The 14,480-nt window shown below is 33.9% G+C and overlaps 1 protein-coding gene across 2 annotated transcripts; it reads right to left on the bottom strand.

Moving 5' to 3' along the window:
* Positions 1-5,087: 5,087 nt before the first annotated feature.
* LOC134242266 (uncharacterized) lies at positions 5,088-8,047 on the bottom strand. 2 transcript variants are annotated; one of them, XM_062724354.1, is made up of 4 exons: positions 6,785-8,047; positions 6,619-6,686; positions 6,064-6,192; positions 5,088-5,894 (listed from the first exon to the last, which is right to left on the bottom strand). In XM_062724354.1, the coding sequence occupies exons 1-4, from the start codon at positions 6,976-6,978 to the stop codon at positions 5,089-5,091; spliced, it is 1,197 nt and encodes a 398-aa protein (XP_062580338.1). In that variant the 5' UTR covers positions 6,979-8,047; the 3' UTR covers position 5,088. The 2 variants fall into 2 exon arrangements, with proteins under 2 accessions (XP_062580338.1, XP_062580339.1); XM_062724355.1 differs by having other exon boundaries at positions 6,619-6,683.
* Positions 8,048-14,480: the final 6,433 nt, after the last annotated feature.

The raw sequence follows: 14,480 nt of genomic DNA, 5'->3' as shown, positions 1-14,480 counted from the left end.
AAAATAAATGCAAATGCGACTATCCATATGACTTACTTTCTGACACAGTGAGTAGCTGCGTATTCAGTAATGTTATAGTTGATTGATCTTAAAGGATTCTTGGGTCTTGTCTTCATACTGGGGGCTCGTACATTTGTGTGATGGTTGAAATGTCAGGTAACAATTTCCTGAAATCACTCTTTTTGACCAAAGTACAAATAAAATAAACTTTAGACATAATTGAAGTCATTTTGGAATTAAAACAATTCATTTTTTCACAAACCCTACTTAGACAGATATTTTGCAGGTGAATTTCACTTGAAATTTTAAGTTATCGTGAGTAGATGACAAAATAAGTATCATTAAAAAAATTCATTTGGATTTCCCTTCAGAGAATATTAAATCTATACCCGGTATGAAATTTTGTATGTAATATTCAGTGACACGTGTACCATGTTATTTGAACGTTTTTAGGCCCCAACCCGTGAAACTGGAGGGGACAATAATTATTCACATGTCAAAACTCAGCTTATATCTAAAAGAGTTTACAAAAAGATGAAGAAAAGCAAGACAGACCAGCAGACAGGAAGATAGACATATTGACAGACAGAAAGCTAGACAGACTGACAAACAGGCAGATAGACATATTGACAGACAGACAGCTAGACAGACATTAGCGAGGGGGCTAATAGCTGTTGAATTTTTAAAAAAAAAGACTTTTAGAAAATGTTCAGTAACTGGAATACTATAAACGAATACACGCATATCCTGAGAAATAGGCATGTATGAGTTATGGATAAATGTTAATGAATTACAGTTAAGGCATCCCTTTATAATGTCACATTCATCATTATCACATTCACATGTGTAGTAGCACAGCCATCCAAACTTGGGTTTTATGCAAGCATTCGAACAATTTTGGCCATACATGTAAGAACCCATTGGACACTGATATAAAAATGTTAAAAGAATTACCACAAACACAAATATTGGTGCGAATCTATATGTATCTTAGACGATATTTAATTTTTAAATTAGAAGATACTGAGAGAGTAGTTCATAAGAATGAAGATTTCACAAAATTGGAATTCTAAATTATAAAAATTTATTCGCAAAAACATCGAAACTCAGTATCTTTTATTTGAAATATCAGTAAATTTAAACATTTTCTTAGCTTATGTTCCCCATTGCACCCTCTGAATCGTTTTATTATATAAACTTTACAAGACATTTGCAAAACGTATAATTTAAATGATTTGAACACGGCTAGTTCTTTAATTTTGGTCATGTGGATTTTTTTCCGCATAACTTTTATTTATTTAACACATCTTTTTTTTTAATTATCGGCGAACAGATGCAGCAGATACTTAATAAACAAACATGAGCAAAACATACTCTTCTTCAAATTTTGTCGGAATATATCTAACCATCCACAACATCACATTATTCACCACATTTTTCCATAAGATGCATATGAAGGCTTAATTAAGTTCAAGAAAAGAAAAGTATTTATTACGTGCTTTTTAAAGTACCCAATAGATGCAAAATATTATGTTTACCTATACAATCATTCTTCATTCTATCGTAATAGTAATTATCACAGCAATAACCCCATGCTCCAATTCTGCTGAAAAGTTTTGAAATTTGAAATTTTTTAGCAATCAAATTGAAATAATAGTATTTCATAAAGGCCCACAAAATCTGAGATCTACTCACGTTCCGCAGAATCGATAACTGGTCAGCAATTTGATGTTCAGAAAAATATATATATGAAGGCAAACATATATTTTTAAATGAAGAAAATGCATCTTCATTAGTGAATGAATAGAGGGACGAGTTTTGAATTGAGTGAAACACGGAAACAAATATATAAATGTTAATGCCAGTATAAAGCGTCAACATTTACAGAAAGTACATTCAATGCAAAATTCGATAGAAAAGATTAACTTACTTTGTAATGTCAAGAAAACATTTTTAAGATCAGTGCTCGAAATAAAGTAAATACGTCCCAAGATCTAGAGTTAACATTTTTTAATACGTTAAGATTTTATATATAATGGATTCCGAAACTTCATAAGAATCCTTGCAAACAAAGACACATTGCGGATTCCAGTAAATGATCAATCAAGCCTCCTTCTTTTCTCCTAACTAAGATATTGACAGTAGTGACGGAAAAAATACAAGAGTACTGTGCAACAATATATTCAAGAAATGGTTTTATTCAGATGTGGATATTCAAAAATTCAAAATACTTTTGGAACATTTAAAATCCCAAGATTTTACCAAAATCAACAGTTTTAAAACTTACGACTTTTCAACTTTATACACAACCATTCCCCATGAAAAATTAAAGTCCAGGCGTTTTATATAACTTTGACGGCTGTTTTTTTTTTTCAATAAAAATGGAACTCGTAAATTAACTTACCTGGTCTTTGATTATTTGCTAAATTATTTTGTTAAAACACATTCTGATTGCACATACAGGTACTCTGAAGTTGACATTAAAATGATGTTTGAGTTTCTGATCGACAATACTCATTTCATATATGGAGACCAGGTATTCCAACAATATATTGGAATTCCCATGGGTACCGATTGCGCTCCGTTATTAGAAGACCTATTTTAGTATTAACATGTATATGAAGCAGAATTAGTGCAAAATCTTGCGCGAAAAGACGTGAACACTTGCTGTGGCCGTCAACTCGACATGTAGATACATGAACGACGTATAATCAATTAAAAATGGAAATTTCCATTTGTATGTCGATACGATATATCATGGTGAGCTTGAGATAAAAGATACCACAGAGTCTGACACATCTGCTTCATACTTGGATATTTTACTTGAAAAAGACGTTAATGGTAATCTAACAAACAAGCTATATGATAAAAATGATGAGTTTAACATTTCTATCACAACTTCCCTTACGTATGCAGCAATATACCTTCATCAACTGCATATGGATTGTATATATCTCAGTCGATTCGATACGCGGGAGCATGCTCTACGCATGAACAATTTCTAAAACGAGGTAAATTATTGACAAGCAAGTTGATGAAACAAAAATATCAGCAGTCTTGTTTAAAGTCATCATTTCGTAAGTTCTATGGTCGATACAATGTCAGCATGCAAATACAATTTATCATTGAGTCAAATGCTGACTGACGTTTTTCATACTAATTGTTAGTCCATTATTTATACAGTGAATTGACAACAATTGTTTTCGTTAGTTCCCGATCATAACACACGGCGGATGTGACAGGCCAGCAGGCGATGCTCATTCCTCCATGGCACCTGATCCCACCTCTGATATTTCGGAGGTCCGTGTTTGCTCTGCTCCCATTTTGTATTGTTTTGTGGACTATAATATTGAATATTGTTCGTTATTCCCATATCCATCCATCTTGGCGAGCTTGAAATAAACAATACCAAAGGGTTTGACACATTTGTAACATGTTTGGTATATTTGAATGAAGCAGATGTTAATGGTAATCTAACAACCAAGCTCTATGATAAACGTGATGACTTTAACTTTTCTAGCTTAACTTTCCCTACTTATGCAGCAATATACTTTCATCATTTGCATACTGGGTTTATATATCTCACTTGATTCGATACGCAAGGGCATACTCTACCTATGCACAATTTCTAAGGCGAGATACGTTAATAACAAACAAGTTGATGAAACAAGAATTTCAGCTGTCTCGTTTAAAGTAATCATTTTGTAAGTTCTATGGTCGCAAATTCAATTGATCACTAAGTCAAATGTTGTCTAACGTTTTTCAGATTGTTGTAACAATTGTTAGTCTATTATTTATACACATTATGTAGGTGTGCTTATTTCCTTCCCCTTTAAATATCAAAATATTTTATTTATATAAAATAAAAAATATAAATATTTTTAAGTTATTAAGATTAATCAAGTATCCCGGTTTATTTTTTTTCACATGTTTAAAATTTCGAAAAGAAATGATTGATTGATTGTATGTTGTTTAACGTCCCTCTCATGAATATTTCACTGATATGGAGACGTCAACACTTGCCGTTGAAGATGTACAAATTTTGTCCTATTCTCCTCACTTAGGGTCATTGCACAGTGAGGGATATTTTTCGTGCCAGCACCTACTGCGACACAAGACCTCGGTTTATACGGTCGCATCCGAAGAACAGGTCTCCACGTCTCACAATGGGATTCGAACCCGCGACGTAAGGATTGACTCCTTACTTTGCGACTATAGAGCAGCCGCTCTAGCCACTGCGGCAAGCAGGCGACTTGAAAAGAAATGAATATTTAGCCTAAATTGTTATAAAGAAAGAAAACCTTCCCAACAGATCTCATTCTAATAAATTAAAATGAGGTCCTTAGTACTGTGATCTTTTGCTCCCTCCGAAGAACATGTCTGTTAAAATTTATTTTTGAACAGGAATATCAGTTATATAATTATATTTACATTACATTATAATATAATTCTATCACACACAAACTTGTTAGGTAGAGCTGGAAACAGTTTTAATGATACTTGCATCGTGACCAGTAATGAAGGATATCGAGATAACGAACAATATTCAATATCAAAGTTCCTAAAACAATAGAAAATAGCAGCAGAGCAAACACGGACCTAAAAACTATCAGAAGTTTGATCAGGTACCATGGAGCAGAGAGCATGAGGAGTAAGTCATATGAGTAGATATATTAAAGATATATTTTAGATAAGATATTGACATTTTCAGTTGATATTCTAATCTACGCATAGACAAAATCTTTAAATGTATAAGCGTCACTTTAAACTTGACATATGCCAAACAACCTCCCGGCTTCTTAATGATCATTTTGAGCCGTTTAAATTTCTTATATCAAATTGTAAATATTATCATACATCACTAATCCATGGCACCTAATCCCACCTCTGATGTTTCGGAGGCCCGTGTTTGTTGCTCTGCTCCTATTTTGTATTGTTTTATGGACTTTGATATTGAATACTGTTGATTATCTCGATATCCTTCTCGTACCTTTATTTATCCGTCAACGCAAAATAAGAATAAACAACGAAAAAAATCAATTTTTTTGTAAATGAAAAAAATAAAACATACTTTTTGCAAGTTATCCTTTAATTAAGAATTGCTATAAAATCATCATATGACTCCGCAAGTTTTGGTCTAGGCTGGTTTAAATTAGAATTCAGATTTAAATTCAAGTTATGGCAAGAAGACATATTAGCATATATATATTTTCTACAATCTACAATATCTGTTAAAGCAAAAACAGCCTGTAAATAAGTATCGTCTTCACATATGTCAATGTAACTGTTGGCTTTCTTTGGGGAACTTGGCGCACTTGAAGTGTCCAATGCATGGTGCCACGAGAAGTGGCGCTTTAATTTCACCTGGCCGTGCAAAACCTTGTGAGTTGTAAATGTCTTATATTTCTCAATATCAGTGTAATATTTACCGATTTCATGATATTTAGAGGAGTCTGATACTGATTTAGATAACTGATCATAACTTGTTCTCGTCATGATATTGTCTTGAGTATCAATATCTCCTTCCCTTGATATATCTGGTGTTTCTTCAATTTCCATGTAAATGTCAATTTCTTGGTTCCTGTGAGTCCTTTCAGTAACTTCGTTCGTATCAGGTCCAGATCTTTCTGTTTTGTGATTAAAAAATGATACTTTCTTTCGAGAAATGACGCAAAAAATTGCAAATGCTACAATCCATATGACTACAACACCCGACGCTATAGAAATGGTAAGCACGATAACCATGTTACTTTCTGTCATCGGAAGTGCCGGTGTATTTTGAGATGTTTTAGTTAACTGATCATTAAGGAATTTCGGGTCTTGTCTTGATGCTGGTGACACGTATATTGGTGTGATGGTTGTACTATCAGGTGACAATGTGCTGAAATCACTCTCTGTTAAAAAATTATAAGCTAATATAAACTTTAAATATAATTTTAAGGAGGAGGTTGGACTAATAACTAGTGAAAATGTTAATATATTGGAATATTGTATTCGAATACACTCAAACCCTAAAAATGGGCATTTATAAAGAGAGTTATGCTTAAATGTTACTTAAATTACCGTTGAGGCATCCCTTTACAATGTCACATTCATCAATATTACATTCGCATGTATAGTAGCACAACCAGCCAAACTTTGGTTTTATGCATGCCTTGGAACAATTTTGGCCATAAGAACCCATCGGACAATCTGATATAAGAAAATGTTAAAATAAATATAACAAACCACAAATATTAGTGCAGAACTATTTTTAAAGGTATTCATTTTTTAAATCAGAAGACACTGAGAAAGTATTCTGTACGTATGCAGATTTCACAAATTAAAATTGGAATTCTATATAATAAGTTACTCGGATGGGCATCGATATTTGAGCAATTTAACATTTTTTTTGCTTAAATTCCATATAACATCTGCTGAATCTTTTATTTACGAGTTATTTTGATTAACGATAAACGAATACATAATTAAAGAGACATAAATATTCACCATATTCTATGTTATCATTGTTTTCATAAGATGCATATCAAGCCTTTATTTAGTTCCAGAGAAAATTAAGCATTCAAAACGATCATTTTAGAAATACTACTTGATATAAACTTGTTTGTGATTGTTTACCTATACAATCATTCTTCATTCTATCGTAATAGTAATTATCGCAGCAGTAATCCAACCCTCCAATTCTGCTAAAAAAGTTTTAAAATATTCAAATTTGAAATATTTTAGCAATAAATTTGACATAAAAGTATTTCAGAGAGGTTCACTAATTCAGAAAGTTACTCACGTGCCGCAGAATTGAGAACTGGCCAGCAATTTGAGGTTCAGAAAAATATGGATATGGAGGAAAATATAGATTTTTAAATGAACGAAATGCATCTTCATTAATGACTGAATAAAGGGACTTGTTTTTTCTCGATGAATGGAGTAATACAAGGAAACAAATAAACAATTGTTTATGCAAGTATTAAGCGCTAACATTCGCAGGCAATTTCATTCTAAACAAAATCTTAAGGGATTCATTTAATAAACAAAATGTAAAAGTCCAACTCAGAATAAATTTTATGCATAGTCTGCCACAATCGTTTTATATTTGGATGCTTGACCGCCTACGGACCATGAGGATCAATTATTTTATAAATATATGGTGATTAAAAGTCTTTACAAATCAACTTTCTCTACAAATATTAATTTATCTTCCAACTACAGTATTTGATGTTATGTTTTTTAGCTTTTCTATTTTCAATAGCATACTTAGTTTAGATTTAAATTTTCACCCAAGGCAGGCAACTAAAACAAAATTTAATTTGATAATATTGTTAGCAAATGCATTATCTTCATATGTGGATCCTATATATTCCAGTGAGCTTGCTATTAAAACTATCGCAGATTCTGATATACCTGTATCATATTTTAGAATCTTATTTAGTTGAAGACTTAAATAGTAACATAACAACCAAGCTTTAAATGTGGTTTCTTTAAAAGTTTTCAATCGTCAGCTTCCCTACTTATGCAGCAATATACCCTTTTCACCTGTACACTAACATATACTTTCAGTTGATTCAATCCCCAAGAGCATGCTCCACCTATGAACAATTTAAAAAAACTATTCTACATTGTAGATATTGACAAACAATTTGTGGAAACAATAATATCAGCTATCTCGTTTAGCTTCACCAGTTCGCTAGTTCAATGGTAGATACAAATGCCTTGGTAGCAAATACAATTTATCATACAGTAAAGACAATCGCTGAATGACGTTTACCATAATTAGGCCATTTTTGTCCATTGATTTTTCTGTTACTTCCCGATCGTGGCAAGAAATCTCATGGCTGATTCGACTAGTCGGTAGGGGATGCTCATTCCTCCATGACACCTAGCTACTCCCACCTCTGATGTTTTAGAGGTCATCGTTTGCTCTGCTCCTGTTTCGTATTGTTTGTTTGGACCCATGTTTTGTTCTTTATCTCCATATATTTCAATTAATGTATCGTATTTTGATGACGTATTGAATGGAAATCGTAAGGTACTTTATTTTATACGAAACATGAAAAGTAATATTCCGTATACCTGAATGTTACACTGGGCTCGTGGGTGCTTTGGTCCATTGTTTTGCCCTGTTACTAATGTATATTTTGCATGATTGTTTTTGAAGACCGGGTAATGTTCAATATTTTCATTAAGTTTTTTTTCATAAAGTTTATGTGCTAAGAAAGAAAAAAAAGGAAAAGCTTTTTATAAACTGATAAAGAAAACATAAAGCAGTTTAAATGTTTAATTTTTCTTAATGATACCAATAAAATCGTCATATTGAGCATGTGTCTTTATAGAACTTTTATTACTTATATTCTTATTTGGATGAACTGTTGCAGAGTCAAAAACGGGTTCCAGGTAAGTGTCTTCAGGGAGTTCTAGGTAACTATTAGTTTTGCTTGGCAGATATTATGTGGAACACTAGTAAAATTATGCCATGAATGTGACTTTGAATTGGAATCTTTTTAGAATTCATGGAGGTTTGATCTATAACATTAACAAACACTTCTCCATGTTTTTGTTCATTATGGAGATTATTATAATCTTTAATCTGTTTTTCCTTCAAGAGGAGGTCATAATTTATTTCCAGGAATACTTGATATTATAACCTCTTCACTTTTTCCTGTCAGCACTACGCATTCGTCTATTTCCATGTATGTTTCCTCATCCAAGTTCAATGTTTCATTTCCGGATAATGCTTGATCTTTATCGCTCATAGGGACGGAAATATTATTTGATCGCTTTTTTATATTTCATACCAATTAAAAAAACTATAATTAAAATTGCTGTGATGACAACGCCCCCTGATGAAATGACATAAATGTATTGAAAGTGTTGTTTTGGTTTATCAGGAGGTCTGATTGTCTCGTCAGTTTGATACGATATGGTACTACTTTCGCTTGTTGAAGACAATTTTTTCCTTCTTCTAATCTTAATGTTGTAGTTGACTCTGTAGCTTAGATGAACAAAAGTAAAATCAATCTAAAGACATCAAAATCTCCCCCAGTGTGTTGTACGCCCACCATCAATCCAAGAAATATTTTCCCCTTAACTATCAGTATTACATTTCTGTCTTCTTCGTATTAGAAGCGTTTTCCCCTTAGTATATACTTCTGGTTAAAGAGTTGGTATCTATTCACCATTTAGATATCTGACGAGTTCGTAGATGATGGATGGTTAAAGCGTCCACATCATCCTATACTGTAAACCAACTTTTTTCGAGTGCTAGAAATTTTCGCGAAGTTTGCGAGAGCCTCGTCATCGCGAATACTTCTCGCCGCAAACCAGTTCTCTTTGTCTATTAACAATAGACCAAAAAAGGCTTTTTCTCCAAAAATTAATCGTCGCCAACTAGTCTAACCCCGGTTAATCGCGAAATAAAGTCGCCGCGACTAAAAGTTGGTTTACAGTATTTGTGCAAGTAAATTCTGAACACCCGACAGCATCAGTATTTTTTATGCTCATCTTGTTGATGTTTTATGTATGTTTGTTATTTCATGAATGTTTCTCCATACTTGTGTTATGTGCGCATGCTCAGTTCTAGATAAAGTCGTTCTTCCATCAGCTTGTTGTCTGTCTCTTAAGATCTATAAAGTCAATTACTGATCAATCTCCACCAAAATATGGCTGAAATATTGCCGCCTCGACGTTAAACAATATAAATCAATCAATCAATACATCTAGTCCTATTTTTGGTACTTGCATAATTTTAAGTGCACGTGGGTAAGTTAAGCTAGGTAGCATGCAAATCATTTCTCGAGAAATTTAGACATTAAAAAAAAATAAGTTTGATAATTTACCAAAACCGCTCATTATTGCAGCCCGGAGGACCGGGCTGCTCTATACATATAAGTTTAAGTGTTGGTGTATGGGGATTGAGGTGGGAGAAGTTATTCAGAATTAAAGGTTTTCTAAACATTAAAAAGATTGTTAATCAGAATGTTCTTTCCCTGTATAAATTACGAGATACATTATTTATTTATTTTCATAAAGTGAATCTGTAAAAATATATGTTTTTCATATTTAATATATAAATTTGCGTATCATTTATTATCGAAAAAACGACAGGTCCCCCTTTTCAGAACATAGAATCTTACTTATCGCATAAAAACGTACTTTGCACAGTTCGTGTTTTATATTCTTAAAGTGAAATATATTTTTGAATATAGGTGATGCATGCGTCTGGTTTTAATTTATATTTTATGCAGACAACGTTTATTTGAAGAATTTATTAAGTTTGAAATGGTATCGTTTTTGTTTGATTTTCATCCGACTGTAAGTTATCAAAATATTCTCGACTATCGTCTCCATCATTTAGAGGCATGCCTTTTTCTCACATATCGAAGGGGTTTGATGATCAAGACTCATTTCCATTATTTACTTTATTTATTTCCCGGGCGACAATTGATGGTTACATCAATGTTTTCTTGTTGTATACTATTATTAACTATTGCATAAGGATAAAAGAGTATCTTACGCAACGACTAGCACCACCACCACGGCATCATGAGACCTCTATTAATAGCAAAATGTTCCTTAATAAAAAAAAACTATCAGAACAACAATATCCCGGAGTTTAATAAGTTTTTTTTAGTAAATAATATAGTCGAAAAACATCTATTTTGCCTAAAAGTGCTGCTAGAATCCGACTGTTCTGTCAGTAAAATAATTATTCCACACATTCGCACTAAACCTTACCCGATGTTTTGAATTTTATTATTATTATTATCATTATAAAATTTGTATAGCGCTAAATATAATTAAAATTACTCTAAAGCGCTTTAACATTAAAGATAAAAATTTACAATAAATTAGAACATAATCAAAAATCTGAAATTAGACATATAGTTATAAAAGTAATGAAAACAATTATAAAAATTATTCAAAAATTAGCCCATAAAATCATGAAAGTGGGCACAACTATGTACATTATTAAACTGAGATAAATAGCCACAAATCATAAAATAGTATTACAAAATAAAGAGAGTCTATAAAGTGTGCTTAGGCAGGAACATAAATATTTCAATAATATTTATATGTCAATGATAAAAAGCCATTTTAAAGAGATGAGTCTTTAGAAACTTTTTAAAACTTTTAAGATTTTGTTCATGTCTCACAACTGATGGGAGACTGTTCCAGAGTGCAGCTGCGCTAACATCAAATCGACCATTTCCATATGACTTGGTTCGAGCACGAGACTGAATTAAACACTGGAATTCTCTGAACGCAATGATCTCGCAGGGAAATACAAATTAACGAGGTCTTTTATATATGACGGTGATATCCATTGCAATGCTTTAAATACTGTTATTGATATTTTAACTGGATGCGGAATTCCACTGGCAACCAATGCAAAGAAATCAGAACTGGGGTGATGTGATCTTGTTTCTTGGTCCTAGTTATTATTCTCGCTGCAGTGTTTTGAATTCTTTGTAGTCTTGATAGGGAGCTCGAGCTCAACCCGTATAGCAATGCGTTGCCATAATCCAATCTAGAGGTGACGAGTGAGCACACTAAGGTTTTGCAAGTACTTTCTGTAATATATTTACGTATCCGACCGATATTACGCAGCTGATAGAAGCACTGTTTAGAAATAGAACTTATCTGGTCGCACATACTTAGTGACCAATCAAAGCATACACCTAAATTTCTAACACAGGACGATACATTTATGATTTGACCATCAAAATTCAAATTGTAATTTGCGAAATCACGGGATCTGTTTTTTGGCGTAAAGACAATAAATTTCGTTTTGTCTTGATTTAATTTAAGCAAGTTAGTTTTCATCCATGCACTGATATCTGACATGCATTTTTCTAACCGTGCCGCTACGGCATCCCAGGTCGCTGTTGGTTTGATGATCATATATACATGTACCGGGGTATCATCAGCTATGAAAGGACATTCCATGTCTGCGACAGATTTCAACCAATGGGTTTTGAAAATATACTGTAGAGCTTAGGACCTAAGACCGACCCTTGTGGAACTCCGAACTTTAGCTGAAAGTTAGATGACATGGATGAATGAACCGCGACTCGCTGACATCTGTTGTTTAGGTAAGATTCCATCCATAGCAGGGCGTCACCACAGATGCCACAGGAAAATTTAAGACGATTGAGAAGGATAGAATGATCTATTACGTCAAAAGCCGCTGACAAATCCAACATCAAGAGAACCGCACATGAGTTGGAATGTAGTGCTGATACGATATCATGATGCACCTTCAGGAGGGCTGTCTCTGTGGGATGGTGTACTCGGTATGCAGATTGGTAAGTATCCTGTTGTTCGCCACAAGATGATGTTCTATTCGTGTACTAACCACTTTTTCAAGTATCTTTGAGATGAAAGGAATGTTGGAAACCGGGCGGTATTTCTTGAATACCTCTGCATCGAGTCCTTGTTTCTTAAGTAGTGGGCGGACTATAGCTTCTTTAAATGATGATGGTACCGATGATTCTGCCAAGGATTTGTTGATTATGTTCGTAACAATAGGAAGCAGATTGTCAATGCATGACTTAAGAATTGGTGTAGGGATGGGATCTAACTTTCACGACTTAGAAGCTGTGTTCATGATGAGTTTACGAACTTAAGTCTCTGAGGTTGGGTGGAAACAGTTCAAAGAAGATCCAATAAATCCGATGTCCGCATATAGAGCATCATCTTCTAAATCCGTAGAAGCAGAAAGATGGTCTCTGATGGTGAATATTTTTCCCAAGAAAAATCTCCCAAAGGTGTTTGCAAGTTCTTCTTTGTTTTCATGAGTTGGGAAAATAGGACCATGATTGTTACCCAGAAGATTGTTAGTTATCCTGTAAAGTTGTTTCTGGTCGCTTCTGATCTCTGTAATTTTTTCCGAGTAGTATTCCTTCCTTGCAGGCATTAATAATCTGGATGACTGGATTGATCTGGATTTAAAATTTTTTTTTATGAACTGTCAGTCTTGTTTTCCGCATAAGTCTTTCGGCTCGACGTTTTTCACGTTTTGCCAGTCTAAGTCCATCAGTATACCAAGGGGTGTTTGGATGTGATGTAACAGACTTAGTCTGCTCAGGGGCATGTTGGTCCAAGATAGTGCGCAATTCTCGATCATAAATATTAACTAGTTCTTCTACTGGCTTGTTTACATCATAGAGTAAGTCTGATGATATTAGGTCATTTCTAAATTCCGAAATATCAATGCCACGAAGTTTCCGGAAAGTTATAGTTTTCCGTTCTTTTAATGGTTTGAATAATCGTTGCTGGTCACCTCCAGCATTACCACTGTTATCAGAAAGGACGGAATCCTGGATTGTAGGTCGACCATCAAGAATGTGACTTTTATTCCTTGTGATGACTAGGTCCAGAGTGTGACCTCTAATATGAGTGGCTCCTTTCACATGCTGTGACAAACCATGCTCTTCAAGAACTCTCTGAAACCGCCTGGCGTCAATGTTGTCCGGATCATCTAAGTGGAAGTTAAACTCACCAATGATTATCAATTTGTCAGGAGGTATGACCAGATTGTCAGGGTATCTCGAACATTCCTCAAAAAACACAGAATTCCGGAAACCATTATCTTTAGATGCAGGTGGACGGTAAACTACACAGAGACACACACGATTGTTTAGTGAACTGACAGTACATTCCAAATGCTCGAAATGAGTATATTGAAAATCAGTAGCCTTTGGTTTAATGTTGAAATGCTTTTTGTGGATAATTGCTAATCCACCTCCTCGGTGACTTTTCCTTGACTTTTGTAAAACAGTATATCCCTCAGGTGTAAGTTCGGACAAAACGGCATTGTCAGTATCCCTACCAAGCCATGTTTCCGTAAAAGTTAGAAGGTCAATATTATTTGAGACAATATAATCATTGATTGCAATTGTTTTGTTTACAGCAGATCTACAATTCAAAGTAACAAGGGACGTGTTTTTGACACGCAGGATTTTTAGTCTTAGGTACTGTCGTCAAATTTGCTACATTCACACTCCTTACTGTGTTTGACCTTGACACCAGAGGTCGTTCTCTAATAAAGGTTGAAATATGACATGGACGATTCAGATCAGATTTATGGCTCAAAATGATTATCAAATTGTGAAAGTTTATATGTCTGGTAGATTTGGCAGTTGATTGACGCTGACTTTTTATTTTCACTGAAATTTTATGCTGTTTCCTGGATCCTCCACTACCCCTGTGTGTGCTGTATGTGTACAGACCCATTTTCTGTAGTGTCTGCTTGAGGCCAGTTGGTATTGTTCCCTTAACACACATGCTAGTTAACTCACTTCTTGAATAGGTTTTCAGTGATGTAACGCCTGGCTGCACTACAGTGAAGTGTCTACATATATCCCAAGAATAACACATAGCTATTGTTTGATGAAAATCCTTGAAAATCTTCTTAATTATATATTATAGAACACAAAATATATTTCCATCTGTGCACTGAACACCTTCTAAAAACAATATCACAG

This window comes from Saccostrea cucullata, unplaced genomic scaffold (genome assembly GCF_032062105.1).
Source record: "Saccostrea cucullata isolate Sc308-1 unplaced genomic scaffold, CSIRO_AGI_Scuc_v1 ctg6213, whole genome shotgun sequence".
In the NCBI taxonomy this organism is placed as follows: Eukaryota; Metazoa; Mollusca; class Bivalvia; order Ostreida; family Ostreidae; genus Saccostrea; species Saccostrea cuccullata.
Note: the sequence above shows the minus strand (reverse complement) of the source record. Positions and strands in the feature narration are given on the sequence as shown.